This window comes from Zalophus californianus, chromosome X (genome assembly GCF_009762305.2).
Source record: "Zalophus californianus isolate mZalCal1 chromosome X, mZalCal1.pri.v2, whole genome shotgun sequence".
Lineage (NCBI taxonomy): Eukaryota > Metazoa > Chordata > Mammalia > Carnivora > Otariidae > Zalophus > Zalophus californianus.
Genome location: NC_045612.1, coordinates 91,408,884 through 91,428,098, shown reverse-complemented (window position 1 = coordinate 91,428,098; position 19,215 = coordinate 91,408,884). Strand labels below are relative to the sequence as shown.

At 42.5% G+C, this 19,215-nt stretch overlaps 1 protein-coding gene across 1 annotated transcript in view; it reads left to right on the top strand.

Moving 5' to 3' along the window:
- Positions 1-19,215, top strand: part of LOC113930699 (amine oxidase [flavin-containing] A) — a 68,908-nt gene that overhangs the window by 3,967 nt on the left and 45,726 nt on the right. The window contains exon 2 of the mRNA XM_027608081.2: positions 16,500-16,594. Coding sequence (XP_027463882.1) covers positions 16,500-16,594 — 95 coding nt within the window. The remainder of the gene's footprint in view (positions 1-16,499; positions 16,595-19,215) is intronic.

Sequence of the window (19,215 nt, the reverse complement as noted above, 5' to 3'; positions counted from 1 at the left end):
TGAGAGGCATTACTGCTCAAGGGGTTCTTGAGATGTCAGAAAACACATCATACTTGCATGTACTTAGCAAACTTAATCCCTCTCTCAGTTTTAAATGCTTTGGGATATTTCTTATAACTTTTGTCACAACTTGCACACTTTAATATGCTACCCACACACTTACAATATATAGCTAATACTCAGCATCTGCAGTGTCATTACTTTTATATAACAGTGTAGCTCCCAGAAGAGTACAAATTCCAAATGACATTCCTCAAACTCAATCCATAGCAACAGAATTACCTTTCATTTTAATAACTATCTTGGCTGTACAGAGAATGACAGCATCTTTTTTTTATATCAACTTTAAAGATTATTTATTTATTTATTTATTTATTTGACAGAGAGCCCCATGCCAGCTCCATCCCAGATCCTAAGACCCTGGGATCATGACCCAAGCCGAAGGCAGATGCTTAACTGACTGAGCCAGCCATCCAGGTGCCCCAAGAGTGGCAGCATCTTATTATAGCTCCCTCTTGTCATTAAAAAAACCCATAAAACAGGGGCGCCTGGGTAGCTCAGTGGGTTAAGCGCCCGACTCTTGGTGGCTCAGGTCGTGATCTCATGTGTCCTGAGATCAAGTTCTGTGTGGGGCTCCATGTTCAGTGCGGAGTCTGCTTGAAGTTTCTCTCCGTCTGCCCCTCCTCCAGTCATGCGCACACATGCATGCTCTCTCCAAAATAAATAAACCTTTAAAAAAAACCATAAAACAGAGCATGTCTTTGTTTTAAGATTTTATTGATTTTTTAACAGAGACAGCGAGAGAGGGAACACAAGCAGGGAGAGTGGGAGAGGGAGAAGCAGGCTTCTCGCCGAGCAGGGAGCCCAACGTGGGACTCAATCCCAGGACCCTGGGATCATGACCTGAGCCAAAGGCAGACCCTTAACGACTGAGCCACCCAGGCACCCAAAACAGAGCATGTCTTATAGCCACAAAACCCCTTTTTCTGTCCATAATCCATTACATAATTATATATACTGTGTCAGTAGTGGACGGGGAAAACCCCTGCTCCTTTGTAAGTAATTTAGTGGTATCTTTAACATGCTCTGGCCCTTTCCTGTCATCCATCATCTATCACCAAGTCCTTCTGGAAACTCCTTTCATTCTGTGACACTAGGATCCTAAATTTTTATTCCACACTGATCGCTCCTTTTCTTTTCCTTTCATTGCGCCCATATTCTTGTGAACTTCCAGTTTTGAAATGGCCTCGAGGTTCAGCTGTTGATCACTGTTGTGCTCTTATGCACTTTTCCTTTCTCTTTCTCATTCTAGGACTTCAGATTTCCCTTGTCTATAGAAGGCTCTTAAGTCTCTAGTTTGGATCCATTTCTTTCTCCAAGATCCCGTTTTATAATTTATCTGCTCCTGGGTATTTCAGCCTGTAATGTCGTTTTCTTACTTCATATTCATCATGTCCAAAAGCCTCCTTGCCCTCCAACCCAGCTTGTCTTCCCCACTTCCTTGGCTCAGTTCTTGGCACCACCGTCCTTTACACCCAGTCAACAGATCCTTCTAATTCCTTGTTTGGGCTCCTCTCCATTCTCAGTGACTCCCCCATCCCCAGGATAGACCCTGGACCCCTTTGGCTCACCAGGTTATGACCGTCTTTCCAGTGGCCACCCGTTACTTTGGGCTCTCCTTTCATGTCCATCCTGCACTGTTCTCTCAGAGCTGATTTTTTTCTTTTTTCAATTTGAGCATAGTTGACACACAGTGTTACATTCGTTTCAGATATACAATATGGTGATTGGATAAGTCTGTATGTTATTCTAGGCTTACCGGAAGTGTAGCTACCATGTGTCCCCTTACACTGCTAGTACAGTACTATTGATTATACTCCATATGCTGTTCGTTTCATCCCTGTGACTTATTCATTCCATAACCAGACTTGATTTTTTTAAACACTTCTTTCATCACCTTGGTCTTCTGCTCAAGACCTTCCTTCACTGGTCTATTAACAGCCCCTCAAGCTTCCCTCCATACCCTCAGTTATCTAGCCCCACTTTGTTGGGCCAGTGGCATCCCCCACTGTCCCCAACATGGAATCACACTGCTGTCTTGTCATCAGTGCTACACCATGTTGATTTTGTCCCTTCACCCTTTCCTTGTTTTTGTCTTTCTTAACGTGGGAGTGCTGCTCTCCGACCGTTTACGTCTCATCCCTTCTTCAACACCTGATTAATGACCCCTTTTTTAAAAAAGATTTTATTTATTCATTTGAGAGAGTGAGCGCACACACGAGCAGAGGGGTGGGGGGGAGGAAAGCAGAGGGAGAGGGAGAAGCAGACTCCCTGCTGAGCCCAACACGGGGCTCGATCCCAGGACCCCTGGCTCAATCCCAAAACCCCGAGACCATGACCTGAGCCGAAGGCAGACGCCTAAGCATCTGAGCCACCCAGGTGCCCCTAATGACCCTTTCCTTAATCACTCTGTCTGTCCCTGATTTTTCCCTGTTAGTGCTTGTCATCTGTATCTAACAATCCACACTTATTTTCTGATGTCTATTTCTTGGTGTTATTTTAACTATAGCAATTCAGTCATTGACCGTAGATGCTAGTTCTTACTCAGGAGCCGACACAGATATAATGAATGGCAGAAACCCAGTGGCATATGATTTTAAAATCTGCCCTGAACCGAAAATTTCTGAATTGGCTCTCTGTAGGGGGAGAAAAAAAAAAGGAAAAGAAAAGAAAAGAAAAAAGCCCACCTCCAGGGGTCAAGGTATACTTCAAACTCTTTAGGCCAAAGGGGTTTTTGCCAGGCAGTCCAGTCCAATCACCTAAGATTTTAATCCTCTCCACGGCATCTCCTTGGTGATGATGTGGCTGTAGCTTCGAACACACATCTAGGGAAGGGGAATGCTCTGCCCTTCAAGGCAACTCATTAGGAGCAGAGGTGGATCCGCTGCCTGGACTCATTCAAGCCCTTTGGGAGCCTCAACCCTATGCCAGGCAGTGGCTAGATCTCGGGGGGAAAGGTCTGATGATGAGTAAGTAGTTTCCCTGCCCATAAGGTGCCCCATCCTCATGCAAGAAGGAGTTGAGTAAGAGAATAATTGACATTCGTACAGTGGAAGAAATATTATTGTCATGAGTATGAACAAAGTGCTGGGACCTTGAAAGATAAGTTTCTAAGCAAAAACACTTCAGTTATAACGCTGGATAATCCTGGGTAGTAAAAGAGTTTTTCCATGGTTTTGGAAATTTTGAAGTGTCATGTGGAAAGAGATTATTTCCAACCAGTGTCTAAGTAGTGGAACCTCCCCCATATTTTTATTCATGAGCCGAGCTCTACTTAATTGAGCACACTAGCCAGCCAGAGGTCGGGGCTGTATAAAATCAGCGGGGACTGAATCCCTTTCATCCTCTGAGACAGAAAAGCCATTTTGCAAGAAGGTTGACTAATGTTCTGAATTCCGACAATTGAGTCCACAACATACCACAATTTCCCTTTTTGCTGAAATATATCACCCTGAAGAATCATTTCTGCTGAAAGCATTTTTGGCATTTTAACCCATAACTTGGCAGCAGACACTTGTGGTTTTGTAGTGATTAAGAAAAACATTTTAAAAACGCTGCTTATTTTTGGTGCCTTAGTTATTTAGATACTCTGAGGTTCATTGCAGATGGGGCATTAATGTTCTGCCTTTTAGAACACTTCTTTGCCTCTGTTTTGTATTTTTTTCTCAAACTAGGATCCTTTCACTTTAGAAATTTTTTGATGTTGAACAAAGAACACAAGAATATTTGGGTTCTGATTTTTTGAAATCTTCGTGGTTGAATGAGATTTGGGGTTTAGCTGACATTTAATGGACCATTTTCGCATTTAACCAATACTAATTGGTTTTACCCAACACGTAATCCTCAGCTAATGTAAAAAATATATTTAATAATAGATCTAAGTACAGTATAATTATATAAGTATAGTGTAACTGTAGTGTAATTGCATCACAGAGACCCATAACTGAGAAGGAGAAAGGTGGAAGCTTGTTATTGGCGAATATGGGTCATACAATCTTTGTGCAGGTGTGACATATACATATTTTATATATAACCGATCTTGCCAGTATTTGGATTCAGGTGTACCCAGAAAGACTGAGGTTCTGTTGTAGTTTTAATTTTTAAAAAAATTTTTAAAAAGATTTTTATTTATTTACACAAGCAGCAGGGAGGGGCAAAGGGAGAAGCAGGCTTCCCGCTGAGCAGGGAGCCCGACATGGGGCTCAATCCCGGGACTCCGGGACCCTGACCCGAGCAGAAGACAGACGCTTACCCGACTGAGCCACCCAGGTGGCCCCCTGTTGTAGTTTTATATCACATACAAGGGTTTGCAAAAACATAGACATCCAGTCAGCCCTTGTTTGACGACCATGCTTCCGTGTACGAGATGGGTATGTTTCATAATGACAGTTCCTTTTTTATGTCAGGTTTGAGCGATCAGAACTGCACAAAATGAGCCAAAAGTAGTTTAGTTACATTTTTCACTATTCTAAGGTTTGAGACAAGTTGGTTGTTAGGACTGTTTTTTTGCCTTTATGGTGAAAAATATTTTATAGTTTTGCCAGGAATTTGTATTTTCTTCCGGATGATCTGCTCCTTATTATGTTGTCGTTTAGCATTATGAATTAGAGCATCTTAAAATCTTTTTTTTCACATTTAAAAACAATTTTTTAAGTCATCTCTATACCCAGTATAACTCGAACTTACGATCCTATGATCAAGAGTTGCACACTGTACCGACTGAGCCAGCCGGGCGCTCCCAGGGCAGTTTAAAATCTTTATGGTTTTGTCATCTGTAAAATTAGAGGTTGGATTAAGTTGGATTATGTTATATGTGATATATCTTCCAGGATCTCTTTTAGTAATTAGTAGTCGTCCTACTGTCTGTCTCTTCAGCTTTCTCTTTTGAATTCCCTCCTCAACACGTTTTTCCTTCCATGTTGTATTCTGGAAACTGTTTGCATGATCTCTTATGTTGACGTCCTACACTAACTTAAATCCGAGTCTGAGGCTCTCTTACACATGCTCATTCACACCTTCTCCATGACTTCTCTGAGCTTTAGTCTGAAAGCCCTTTTGTACTTGTTGCTAAGCCAAAGTAAACAAAACCCCACTTTATAGCAATAATTAATCAATTGATTAGGTAAAAGTGTCAATAAGAACATAAACATCAGGTGATAAGCTTTGAGAGTTGAGTTTATTACATATTAACCATGTTCAAAGGTCTCTCAGAATTGCAACCTGTAAGGGCTCACAGGGACCAACACAGAGGCTCAGAGGGATCGAGTGAATTACCAAATGCCACAAAATTCTTAGCGGCATAACTTGACTTTGGACCCCTAAAATGTTGACCACCAGGGCAGTGTTGCTTCTACACCCTGCCTCGCTGGACTTGCCCTGTAAGCCCATTCCTAGAACTGCAGTAAACTTATTTTTACTTTACTTTGACGCTTGATGCTCTAAAACCTGGTGACTATTGTTTCGCAGTAATTTATATTTTAGAATATGTTACATGGCGTGTTACTGCTTCACGAACACTTATACTTAAAAAGATGGGACACCCTATTAAGGTCAAATGACTTTTATATGAAGAATTTATTTCCTTTTTTGAAAAGTCCATACCTGGTGTGTTTACGATAATTGTGTAGCAATTGTTTGACTAGTTTCCATCAGTGGTTCTTAAGCTTTTGGATGGTATCTCCCTTTGAATATCTGATGAAAGCTACTGAACCTTTCCACCAAAAAAATGCGTATTTTTACTTATAGAATTTTTCTCCCTGCCCCAGGCCAACATCAGATGTTATGGAAACGCCATCAGCATCACTGTCCCTGTAGTATAAATATTTGGGGCTGAGACTGAGACTTCACAGAAGTGGCAAAAAATAATTCAAAGGATTCATTAGGTCATTAGACAGTTACAAGTAATGAATATGTAAATAGATAATGATAAAAACAGTCAAGACATCTAGGCTGAAAAATAAGGCACATGCATCTCCTATATTAAGTCCATGATAAATCAAGCAGTGAACCTGACATGCTTTGGAAAAAAAGAATTTGGGGAAACAACATGGGTGAAGAAAATGGAAGGCTGTGGTGGTTGATGTGATTTTTTAAAATAGTTTTCCAAGATTGGTACTTACAGATTTTAGGAATTGAAATGAAGCCACTGATATTAAATATACATTTGTTATTTAACATGCATTTGTCATAGCTTATGCTCCTTGGTCATTGGAAGCATTTGACAAAATTCAGACCCAAGTAGAAGAGTGAAATTCTCTAGTTGGTCTGAGAGTCCACTTGTCTCTCCAGTGACCATGTGACGCCCAGGAACCTTCCGTGCCGTTCCAACTAGAAACCTGAAATGCTGTTGGTGTTTGAGGTTATTTTGGGGGTTCACTGGTGGCACAGACAAGGGAAGCAGGAAATGATAGACAAGGAGATTATTTCATGGAGGAAGTAATACTTGACAGAAGTGTTGTGAGTTTTGGATAAATTCCGAAATGCAACAAAAATGACTTTTTCTTTAGTTTTTAAAATTAGAAACTTTTTTTTTAAAGATTATTTATTTATTTGACAGGGAGAGAGAGAGAGAGAGAGCACAGGCAGGGGGAGCAGCAGGCAGAGGGAGAAGCAGACTCCCCGCTGAGCAGGGAGCCCGATGTGGGGCTCGATCCCAGGGCTCGGGGATCATGACCTGAGCCGAAGGCAGGCGCCTAATAACTGAGCTACCCAGGCACCCCAGAAACATTTTTATTTTTTTATTTTTATTTTTTATTTATTTATTTTTAAAGATTTTATCCATTTATCGGAGAGACAGAATGAGAGACAGAGAGCACGAGAGGGAAGAGGGTCAGAGGGAGAAGCAGACTCCCTGCCGAGCAGGGAGCCGGATGCGGGACTCGATCCCGGGACTCCAGGATCATGACCTGAGCCCAAGGCAGCTGCCTAACCAACTGAGGCACCCAGGCGCCCCATTTTTTTTTTTAATTGAAGTATAGTTGACACATCATGATGACCTTTAAGGTGACCGTTTCCAGATTAAATGGGTTTGCTTTGAGCTGTGCCTTAAATTCCAGACCTTTTTCTTGCACGCCTGCCTGTGTGTGTTCATTGATTCGCTCATTCATCCATTCATTCGATAAATATCTGTTGATCACTGTGTGCTCACTGTGTGCTGTGAGCAAAATTTATGTTTTCCTGCTTTGGGAACATTGCTTCTAAACCTTTAGTATGAGCTGATGTTTGACTATACTTTTTATTGTCCTCAGAGTCTGGAGTCCAAGAGTCCAAATGTACAGTTATGTAAGAATTCTGTTGGCCAGAGATCACGTTGCTGAATAATAGAAAGTTAACTTTAAAAACTTAATATGTGATACACACTCTACACATTCCTAGGTGGTGATGAACGTGAAAGTTGAAGAAAAATGTCACTTTTAGGATTTAAGAGGAAGAACTAGGAGAGCTAGCAGAGCATAAGCTGTAGCTGCACTAAAGTTTTGCTTCAAAACTCTTAGCTTGTGCTCTAGGCATTGTTCACCTGGGTCCCTGTCCAGGGGAGTTTATTACTGTCAATATTTGGACATTCTTATAAGAGATGAAACCAGCTTTCCCAGAGTGTGTTTTGAGGAGTAGTTTTTTTAACAATGCAGACGGTGCAGAAATGCTGAGTTGAACAGGTCTCTTCACTGCAGGACTTATTAGGGCCTTTAATATGCCAGTGTGTGCCACACATTTCCCAGAAGGAGAAATGGTGTATGTCGCAACGTCCAGGAACACTGATATTTTTCCCCTGAGCATCTTGAGGACTAGTGTTCCCATAAAACATTTTGGAAACTATCACTTTAAACCACAGTGCATCTTAGTGTGCAGAATCTAGGGACAGCAGTGTGGAGGGCCCTTGGTGTATTTTTTAGAAATTTATTTATTTGAGAGAGAGAACACGAGTGGGGTGGGGGGGAAGGGAGAGGGAGAAGCAGACTCCCCACTGAGCAGGGAGCCCTATGCGGGGCTCAATCCCAGGACCCCAGGATCATGACCTGAGCTGAAGGCAGACACTTAACCGACTGAGCCACCCAGGCGCCCCCCGCCCCGGTGTATTTTTAAAGTTTCAGTGAAAGAATGGGGCGTTCATGAATTAAGGGGTAATTGCATTCCCCAACTCGGGTGAGATCCATTTATCTAAAGTGAAGATGAATGCTGAACAATAATCAAATAAATTAGGACTGTCTAGACAACCAGTCTGTTGAATTTCGGGCAAATTGAAGTTAATTGTTAGCTTTCATCTATTTACCATTTGAGACAGCACTGTCTTTTAGCTTATCAAAGGGATTAGAAGATTTGGCATTTTCAAAAGCAGAGAATTATTTCTCTGAAAGGAAGCACAAAATGCAGATGGATATAGGGATCGGAATGGTTATATGTATCTGGGACAAGTTTGTGTGTGCACCAATACTCTCTGTTCTCTTTTGCTAAAAAGTACAATACTGGGTCAGAGGCCAGAAAATGTACTTGTAGTATAGACTCTGATGGCTTACTTAGGCATAAAGGTTAAAATGATGTGGCACCCTGTCCTTGTCAGTCTTTCTTAGTTGTGCACGATAAATATAATCTAAGCGTTAGAAACTTCCCTGTTGCCCTCATCCAGGTGAGCATGGTTTCGTTTTCTCAGTATGCAACTATTCTATTCATTGCAACAAGCATTTAAGCACCTGCAACACGACAGGATCTATTCTGGGATGCAAAGATGTGTAACACATTTCTGTTCTCAAGAAAGTCCTAACACAGTAGTTACGAGTCAGATCTCTGGGCGAGGGGTCATGGTGCCTTGGACGAGGGCAAAAGGCCACCATGGCTTGGACCAGAGTGCCTGTGGTTGCAGTGGGAAGCAGGTAGATTCCGAACATTGTCTGAGGCACAACCAGGGGGGCCTGCCCCTCGAATGGATGAGATATATGAGAAAAGGAGAAGAGTCAGGAATAGCTTGGAGAGTTCTGACCCGAGCATCTGACTAAATGGTGGTGCCATTTACTAAATTGCAAAGCACCAGGGGAGGAATGAGTTCTGGGGAAATATCAGGTGACCTGCTTTAGACGTATTGAGCTTGAGATGCCGCAGTGACCCTACTTTCTTGGGGGCATCATTCCAGTGCGGGTGCCAGAAACACTCTATGTCTGGTGCCAGGTGGCACTGGGTGCTAAGAAGAAAAATAAAACAGGCTGACAGGGACAGAGTGCGACAGAAGATTAAAACCCTTGCCTGTATTGAAAGTGCCATTACCGGACATTTTTCATGAGGAATATGCTCTGTTTCAAGGTTTGTTCTGGTGAAGGAGTGGAGACATCAGGTCATTTGTTGTGGAAGGAAAACCAGAAATTGAACTGGAAAGGGTAGCGCGAGTCAAATGGACGAATTCTCCCCCCCCCCCAAATAGAGTGATATGGATGTACTTGAAGAAGGAAGGCGAGGGGAAGGGCCCTCGGCAAGGTAGAGGTGGCAGGGCTAAGTGTGAGGCCGGGTTCCACGGTAACAGATTTGTTTCCCAGGAAGCAAAGGACCATTTCTTCGAAGGCTTCATTGCGGATATTACTAATTCCTTCGCCAGGTGCGCTGTGTGGGTGAGATCATTCCCTGCACTGTTTCTTTGGGGAAGTTAGGCACCGCAGGACATTGGAAGCAGGGCAGAATCTGTGGGAACACGGTTTCCAGGGGCAGTGGCTTTCAGAAGCTGGAACTTGGTTTGAGGTTGCCATGGCTGCAGCCTGCACACTTCATCTCATCTCACCTCCTGGTCCAATAAACAGCAGTAACAAAAATAAATAAATAAATAAATAAATGAAAGTATTTTGCTTCTATCTGCTCTATAGTATCTCAGATCGAACACGATTTCTTAGTATTGTTATATAAAACAAAACAATTGCCTGAACTCTCAAGACGACATGTGCTTTTAAAAGCAGCCTTGCTTTTTTTTTTTTTAAAGTCTGTCTAATACATCCTTTCACCTATTTTATTTTGGTTTATGCAAAACCCAAATGGTGGAAGAAAAATTGGAAGAGGAACTGTGTTGTTTTAAACTCCTCATTCCTGTTTAGAATACTTAATTGCAAAGTGATTGAAGATTTGCTCGTGCCCTGCTCCTCCGATTTTCCTGTTTTTCAGATTTTATTTATTTATTTATTTATTTGCATTTTGAAAGTGATTGGATCCTTATTTACACAGTAAGTTTTTATCGAACTCTTTGTGAATGTGGCTTCTCTGGGCTCTCTACTCTCATAGAAAACCACAGGACATTTGGGAGTCCTTCATTCTTTTCCTTTCCTCCTAAGGAGCTTGGTTTGCCATGATTTGGGAGAGGAATGGCTCTTGGTGCAGGTGCAATGAATGGTAGATTTTACCAGTGCCCACTTAGACCTCTTCCTTCCAACGGCCCCATGGGAGAACAGAGACTTTAGACGCAAGGACACTTGAGCGTCTAAGACACCTTTCCAGGGTGGCTCTTCATCCCTCACAAGCCAATGAATCTCATCCACCCACTGATTTAATACACACTCTCCCCTCCCTGACTTTATCCCTCTCCTCACAGATCCGAGGCCCCAGAATTTATACCTCTAACAGTGTGTAGGGGAGCCAGCTTCTACTGGCTGGAAAGGCCTCTTTCCACTTCCACATTCAGTGATACCACGTTGGTAGCTTGAAATAAGTAATTTGAAATCAGACACGATGGGAGTGTCTATACACCACGGAAACCCAAATGGTACAAATCAGGTGCCCTCTTCCTCCCCACAGCCCAGAGATGGTTGTTAACCATTTAGCAGCATACCACGATATCAAACCCTTTCCTTATTTTGGCTGGGAAGGAAGGGATGGTGCATACCAGCAGGGCTGGGGGTGGGGGGGCAGGTCTCTTCTATCAATCAGGATTCCATGTGGCAATGAAATGATGGAAAATGAATGAAAGGGGGAGCTGTAGTGTTCAGTGCTCTTAGCTTTGGCTAATCTATATTTCTTTGGAACAAGATGAACATTAAATCTATATGAGATTTTCTCTTTTCATAACAAATATGAAAATAAAAAAATATTTGATTATAAAATCTTTTTGTGGAAGGAATAAGTCATGGAGACAAAAGGTCCAGCACAGGGAATATAGTCAATGGTATTGTACTATCATTGTATGGTGACACATGGGAGCTGCCCTTTTGGGGAGCCCTAGGCTTCAATGAAAAAAAATAATAAAATAAAATCCATTCTGTAGTAGCTACATTATATTTGGTGACTTGCCTTCAGACTTAAAAGCCTTTTCTTTTCAAACAATTCTATCCCATTTACAAAAAAAAAAAAAAAAAAGCCAAATAAATATTTTGAAAGATAAAGGCAGAAGCCCTTAAGCTAATCTGTGGAGTTGACAATTGAGATATGATTTTTTTCTGTGAACGATTCTTGAGTTTTGTGGTGATGAGGGGAGGGTAGAATGCATAGTGATACACAGAATAAGAACAAAATAAGAGTTAAGGAGTGTAATCTAAGACTCATATCTTGAAGCAGGCATTGGCTTCATTTGTTTCATTCAAATCAACAGCCGCAGTTGTTATAGTAGAAAAACTTTCTGGACTGTAAGTATTTGCCTGTGCTTTATTTTCGACTTACTGAGTATTCAAAAGTAATTATTATTCAAAAATAAACACTCAGTCGGTTAAGCGTCCGACTCTTGATTTCCGCTCAGGTCATGATCTCAGGGTCTTGGGATCATCGAGCTGGTGGGCTCCCTGCTCAGAGGGGAGGCTACTAGAGATTCTCTCTCCTTCTCCCTCTGCTCCAACACCCTGTGCATGAGCTCTCTCTCTCTCTCTCTCAAATAAATAAATCTTTAAATAACTTTTCAAAAAATGGCACCTTGCTTTTATTTCCATATTCGGTATTTTCTAATTTTCCAATTATCGTGGAAGTTCCTTATCAGAGTCTTGTTCACAGTAAACACACAAACTGAAACATCGGAACCCCATTTATTCAGCGTTGTAGAAGAAATATTTCTTCCAAATAACTTACATCTTCCTTCTTCAAATTCCAAGGCCTTTTTAAAGATTTTCCTTATTTATTTGAGAGAGAGAGTGCGTGCGTGAGGTGCTCAGCATGGAGCCCCACGTGGGTGCGATCTCACAACCCCAAGATCATGACCTGAGCTGAAATCAAGATGCCCAACTGACTGAGCCACCCAGGCGTTCCGAAGACCTTTGTAAAAGCATTTTTTTTTCTGAAATCCTTTTAAAATGTTTTAAACATTTTCTTTTATTTCTTAAACTAAGAGTTGAAACTTTCCTTGCTGAGATAGGGCCAATGCAGAATGCAGAAACAACCCTTGTGGTCAGCTTTTTATTTTGTTTATATCCTAAAATGACCTTTGTCACTGGTGTGGTCATTGTCCTGACTCAGCTCGACCCGCTCCCCCCACCCCCTCTAGCTTCCCGAGTGGTGCTTATTCATTATTGGCACTGAACACCACTCACCAAACTTGCTTAGAGTTACACATTAGATTTGATTTTGCTCAAGCTCCAAGTGAGGGTGTGAGAAGTAAAATCATTCACTTTCCTGGAGACTTTGTTGTGGTCATATTGGGTGCCTGGCTTTCTCATCTGGGATATGGGGATAATGAAATCGACTCCAAGGGATGGTAACAGGAAAGGCACATGAACGTGATCTGTTATCTGTAGCCCCAAACCAACTGCTAGGCTGCCTCCGGAGCCAGGAGCCCGACACTGCAGGACCCATGGCTGCTGCTAGAGGTCAAAGCCACCTCTGCTTCTCCGTAGGCAGCATGCAGAGGGCGACTTTCTCCTTTAGAAGAGGAGCTACCGATCAATTCCAGTAAACCCTTGGCTGTATTTTTCTAATTGGTTTGTAGATTGATTGCTTAAGGGAAACTGGGAGGAAAGTAACCTTTTTGCATCCGAATTTCTCTGCTTTTAAATACAGAGTGGTACTTTGACATTAGAAGATTTGTGCATAAGTATGCTTTTAATATCAACTTCATCCCTTTTTTAATGACCCTCAGCAGAAGAAGCCTTTCGCTCTGTCCCAGAGAATGCATTGCACCAAGGTTTACAGACATTGGTTTGAATTTATTTAAATGTCATGGGATGGAGGCTTTCTTTATGAGCAGATTCCAAAGGTTCGTTACATACCTAAATCTTTGATGAATGTCAGCAATGTAAGGTTACATTGTACTTGAAGGGGTCAAAACTATGTACAAGTATTAGCGATAGCAGTGCTGGATATTATGGTTTAGCCTCCCCGCATTGTAGATCTTCGAGACCCAGATTCATCCTTGATTCTGTATATGAACAAAATGCTGTGTCGGTCTGGGTCCTCTGAGAGCAGACATCAAGACAGAACTAGCCGTGTAAGAGCTTGACTGTAGGAAAAGCCTGCGATGGATAAAGGGTGAAGAAAACAGGAGCAGGCAAGTCGTTACAAACAAACAAACAAACAAAACCAGGGTAGTCCTGTATGATTTCCTACAATCTGGCTTTTGTTGATTGCATCCCAGTAGTACTATTTAAGCATGTTTCTCTGGCCCCTAAGTGGAAGATCTAGAGGCTTGATCACATTAGAATTTAGTATTTGCTCCTTGTCTCCCTCCCCTTCCTAACGACTTCATAGGTGCTGGTGTGTTCTTCCATCAGGAGGCAGATAACATCTGGTTCTCTCTCTTCTTTGCATGATGTTAGCAGATGTTGATGCTTATTACACTAGATCCATTGATTGATTAGGCATTGCAACACACTGATATTCTAATTTTATTTGTCTTCACTGATTAGGGAGCATGCTTTTATACAGAAAAACCTCCCTTTGTTAGCTCTTTGGTTGCTTTGCGGTTCCCTGCAAGTCGGAGAGGTAGGATGAATGCCAGATGCTTTTCTTTTCCTTTAGGCATTTCCAAACTGGTAAGGTAGTTCCTTAGCATTCTCCAAAGAACCAGTGAGAGTTTTTTATGAGGTTTAGTATTATGATGAATTCATGGATTTAAGCCATTGCAGTGGTTACTTTGATTTGATACTCAAATTGTTCCATCTTTGGCCAGTGGGAGTTTCTATAGGTAGGTTCCTGAGCCTTTTTGTCACAATCCTGGCAGTCTCTGATAGCCTCCTTGCTTTCTGGAACGACTTGATGTTCATACTTTTTGTAATGGTTTGAATTTATTTAAATGTCAAGGGATGTCAAAATATAAGACTCTCTGTTATCCTTTTCATGGCCGCATAGTAATTTATTTTTTATTACCTTTTTAAAAATAGATAATATGTAACATGGTACAGAACCATTTATTTCATTGCCAAGTTTCCTCTTAGTGAACATTTTGACAATTTCCGAACTTTTGCCATTAAAACAGTCCTACAATAAACTTAATCATGCATATATAAATTTTGTTATACATACCCAATTATTATATACCTAGGTATAAGATAGCACTGGAAGTACAAATAAATGTAGATTTAAAAATAAATGTGTACACACATATATTTCCTTACTCTGTGAGCTGAGAAATCCCAGAAGCAATGACACCCCAGTAGCAAGGAGTGCACGTAGAGCCCAGATTTTGGTTTCTAATACTGTCCTCCAGGGCTGCCTGGATGTGCAGTCGGTTCAGTGTTTGTGCTCAGTTCTTAGGTTGTGATCTCAGGGTCCTGAAATGGAGCCCTGCATCCGGCTCCGCACTCAGTGTGGGTCTGCTTGTCCCTCTCCCCCCAACCCCAAGTCTGTCTCTCAAATAAATAAATAAATCTTTAAAATGTACTGTTCTCCAATAAAAGGAACCAAGGCTCATCAGAGACATGGCTGATTCTGGGGTTGGGCAGTGAAAGACAAACCGAGCCTGGAACATCTTGTAATACCAGAAAGTAAGGAAGTACCCAAATGCTCGCTTGCACGCGCATGCGCGCGCACAGACACACACACACACACACACACACACACACACACACACACACACACACAAAACGATGGGGACTTGGGGGACATGTCAGAGGGACATAGGAGCCAACTGAAAGAACTCCCAATGACCAAAGCTGGAACAATTTGAGCAACAAAATAACGTAATATCAGATTATAACCCCAAGCATAAAACAACTATCTATGGATCCATACTGATGTAAATACAATGATTGAATAAGTAAATAAACAGAGGAGAAGAGAGAAATCTCCTTGTGGGAGGATTCCTAATAATTTATGTAGATACTTCATCCTTCAGGAAGTCCAACATAACTCCATGCTCAAGTGTGGGCTGTGTGTAGACTTCCTTCCAAAGCATACAGGATGGAAAGGGAGAAGAAAGAGTAGTAGCTTTATAGTGAAGAAACCTGGCAAAACCCCTTCAGCCAGATGATCAAGATTAACATCAGTGACAAGTGTTGATCGCATGCATCCTTAATATAATGTTAATCCACAGCATTTCCCCTACTTTTCTGGTATTACTATACTGGGTTTTAAATCTATCTTTTTTTTTTTTTAAAGATTTTATTTATTTATTTGAGAGAGAAAGAATGAGACAGAGAGAGAGCATGAGGGGGGAGCAGTGTCAGAGGGAAAAGCAGACTCCCCGCTGAGCTGGGATCCCGATGCGGGACTCGATCCCGGGACTCCAGGATCATGACCTGAGCCGAAGGCAGTCGCTTAACCAACTGAGCCACCCAGGTGCCCCTAAATCTATCTTTTTTGACAGTTTTTCTTTACATGTAAAAAACCTGTTCTCAGCTTTAAGCCAATGAATAAAGTGTGATGCATGGTTCCTACCTTTGGTAACTTTGAATCTAGTGGTAAAAGCAAGCTCTAGCAAGCATGTAATCCAGATATAAATCATAGGATGTGATTACAAGGGTTTGTTTTGTTTTGTTTTAAGTAGGCTCCACACCTACATGGAGCCCAGCGTGGGGCTTGAACCCACAACCCTGAAGTCAAGACCTGAGCTGAGGTCAAGAGTCAGACGCTCAACTGACTGAGCCACCCAGGTGCCCCTACAAGGGGTTTTTAAGTTGAGAAAAGCATAGGTATACTGAGGGCTGGTGTAGCCAGGGGAAGTTTCCAGGAAAACATACTCTTCTGTTTATGCAATCAGGTTTTCTGGAAGAAGGGCACAATAAGGGTTGATTTAGGGGTTCAATGCATTCTCTTAAATAGGATTTCATTATCACCAAAAATACATATATTTTAAAAATAATTACATTTTTTCAACCAACCTTATGAGAGATGATAAAATTACGATAATGTAATACAGGATAGATTATCAAATTGCTGGCTCAATTGATCACAGTGTGGTCAGACTTTATTAGAAAGATATCAAAATCAGTGGATTACATGTGATGCCCTGCGCTCATTTTATGTGTAGATCTGGCTAAATCTTGGCTATTTCATGTTTGGGTCTTAATATGTTCCTTGATTTTGTTTTTGTTTCTGTTTTTGTTTTTTTTTCCTTGTAGGATTGTCTGCTGCCAAACTCTTAGCGGAACATGACGTTAATGTTTTGGTTTTAGAAGCACGGGACAGAGTTGGAGGAAGAACATACACCGTGAGGGTAAGTGCTTTTAACACTTACATGTGATATCTCACTCACACTGGAAGTCACAGAGCTCGAGGTCATCTCAGGGGTTCATGCAGTGAAGCCATTTATCCTCCAGAGCCCTAAACTGCTCCAACAAATAAGGGTCCACGCTTTCAACAAGCACTTGCGAAGAGTGACCACCTCTGACCTTCAGTAGCTCTTATTCTAGTGATGCAAACAAACATGAACAAATAACTTCAATGCACTGTCGTAATTTCCGTACTGGAGACCTAAATAGAGTATGTAGTGTCTCAAATGGGGTACAGTTTGGCTGGACTTGAACTATACACCCCCAACACGTGTGCACCTGCACGCGCATGCACGCGCATGCACACAGAGTATAGGGTCCTTGTTGATTTTTCCAAGGATGCACAACTTCAAAGATATGTGGCTACAGTAAAGCAGCAGCAAAGGTAGCATATTTTTGTGCAACATTGTCCTTGGTCCTTGTTCCCTAAGAGGAATGCTGCTGCCAGAGACACTCTTCGCTCAGGTAAGGCCCGCTAGACACGAGGAGGAAGCTCAGTTCTTTTTATACTTGGGCTAACGTCACCCTTCTAGAAAAATGCACGCTAACTATGGTTTACTGTTATTTAAGGACACGGTTGCAGGTGGTCAAGCCGGTGGGAGCTGGTGAAAGTGCACAGGCAGCCGACATGGGGTGGGGGGCGGGAGGAGAGGGCCAAACATGGAAGTTTGGGGAGCACGCAGCTTTAATGGGGGCAGCGGCAGAGGAGTCAGAGAGAAGCAGCACGGGCAGAGCAGTGCCCTGCAAATCCGTGGATGAAAGAGGAAGGGATGATGCACAGAGCCAGACGCCAAGGGCATGTGACATAGGATGCGGGCTGCAAAGAGGCCCTTGTGTTTGGCAGTTAGGTCATGAATGAGAGCCTTTTCTCGAGCACACAAATAGAGTGTTTTAAAGGCTGGGGACCGACAGGACAAAACCAGACAGTTGCAGTGACTGGCAAGAGAGGAAGCATCTGTCTAATTAGAAGATGTATCAGACTTATAGCAAAATGGCTTAGGCGGTGCTCATTACAAGGGCTTGAGCAATACAAACATTCAGTTATTTTGCTTAAGAAGAAGTCTGCTAGCAGGGAGTCTAGGCTGGTGCGGGCGCTCAGCTTTGTTGTCAAGGCCTTAGGCTCTTCTTGTCTTTCCTGCTCAGCCATTCTTTTCATGTTGGCTTATTGCCTAGTGGTAACCTGATGGCTACTGCAACTCTAGGCATTGAGCCCTCATTTAAGATAGGAAAGAGCATGAAGAGGCAGCCCCAGTTTTCCTTTTAAGTTTGTATTTAAATTCCAGGTAGTTAACATGCAGTGTACTGTTCGTTTCCGGTGTACAATAGAGTGATTCAACACTTCCGTACGATGCCCGGTGCTCATCCTGACAAGTGTGCTCCTTAATCCCCATCCCCTGTTTCACCCACCCCCCCCACCTCCCCTCTGGGAACCATCTGTTTATTCTCTAGAGTTAAGAGTCTGGCTCTTGGTGAGGCGGCCCCAGTTTTATCTGCAACAAAGCTTTTCCTTTATGAGAAGACCCCTGAAGACACTCGCTAGTCTCCTTGGCCAGAGTTGGCGCACATAGCTATCCTTAGCTGCTAGGGAGCCTGGGAAAGCAAGTATTTAACATTTCCAGGCTGCATCATAGAAGCGGGCGTGAGCAAGGCAATATGAATGGACATGGTAGAGCCAACCAACATCTGAACTAGAATATTGTACCAGCTCTCTCAGTCATACCACGCCATGCTCCCCCTGTCATTCGCTTCCTACCTTTTTAGATGTACAGGGATGTACCATAGGTCCCTTTTCACTCGGCTCAGCTCTGAGAGTGCTCTCCAGCCTTGCTACTCCAAGTGTGGTCCATGGCCCAGCAGCCTCTGAGTCACCAGGGAGCTTGATAGAAATGCAGAATCTCAAGCCCTGTCCAGACCCACTGAATCCAAATCTGCCTTTCTGCAAGCATCCCCCCCAGGGGATGGTACGGAAGTGTTGCCCTATGGTGTGTGTTTGCTTGCTGGCTTGAAATTAATGTAAATCCAGATTGATTGTATGTGGAGAATTTCTGAGTGCTTCCTCAGATGTAGTCCACTAGGAGGCTGTTGGTCTGGAAGCGAGGACCCTGGGATTCTGGCCCCTGTACTGTCTGACACACTGTCTTACCTTGGGTAAGTCCTGTTAGCACTTTACATCTCAATGTGCCCATCTGGGCAGTGAAGATACAATCAAAATGTACTCGAAGCTCCCTTGCAGCTTCAAGTTCTAGTGGAAGACAGTGTGTTGGAGTACAAAAGAAGGATTGCATAACCTGCATGTCTGACCTTATTAGATGTAATTCTCCTGTCATTTTCTGAAAACTATTCCTTCACTTTGGAGATAGTTATTAAGTTATTCCTTAGCCCCACGTCTCTTATCTCTAAAACCTTTTGGTTATTAAATAGGAGCATCAGTCATGTTGCAGATTCTCAGTTAAGAACAGGTTTCTTGATATAAGGGAAATGAGAATTCCAACATGCCTGTCCCCAGCTGCATTATTGCCCCAGGCTGACTTTTCATGCTGCATCATTTATATATGTCAGCCCCATA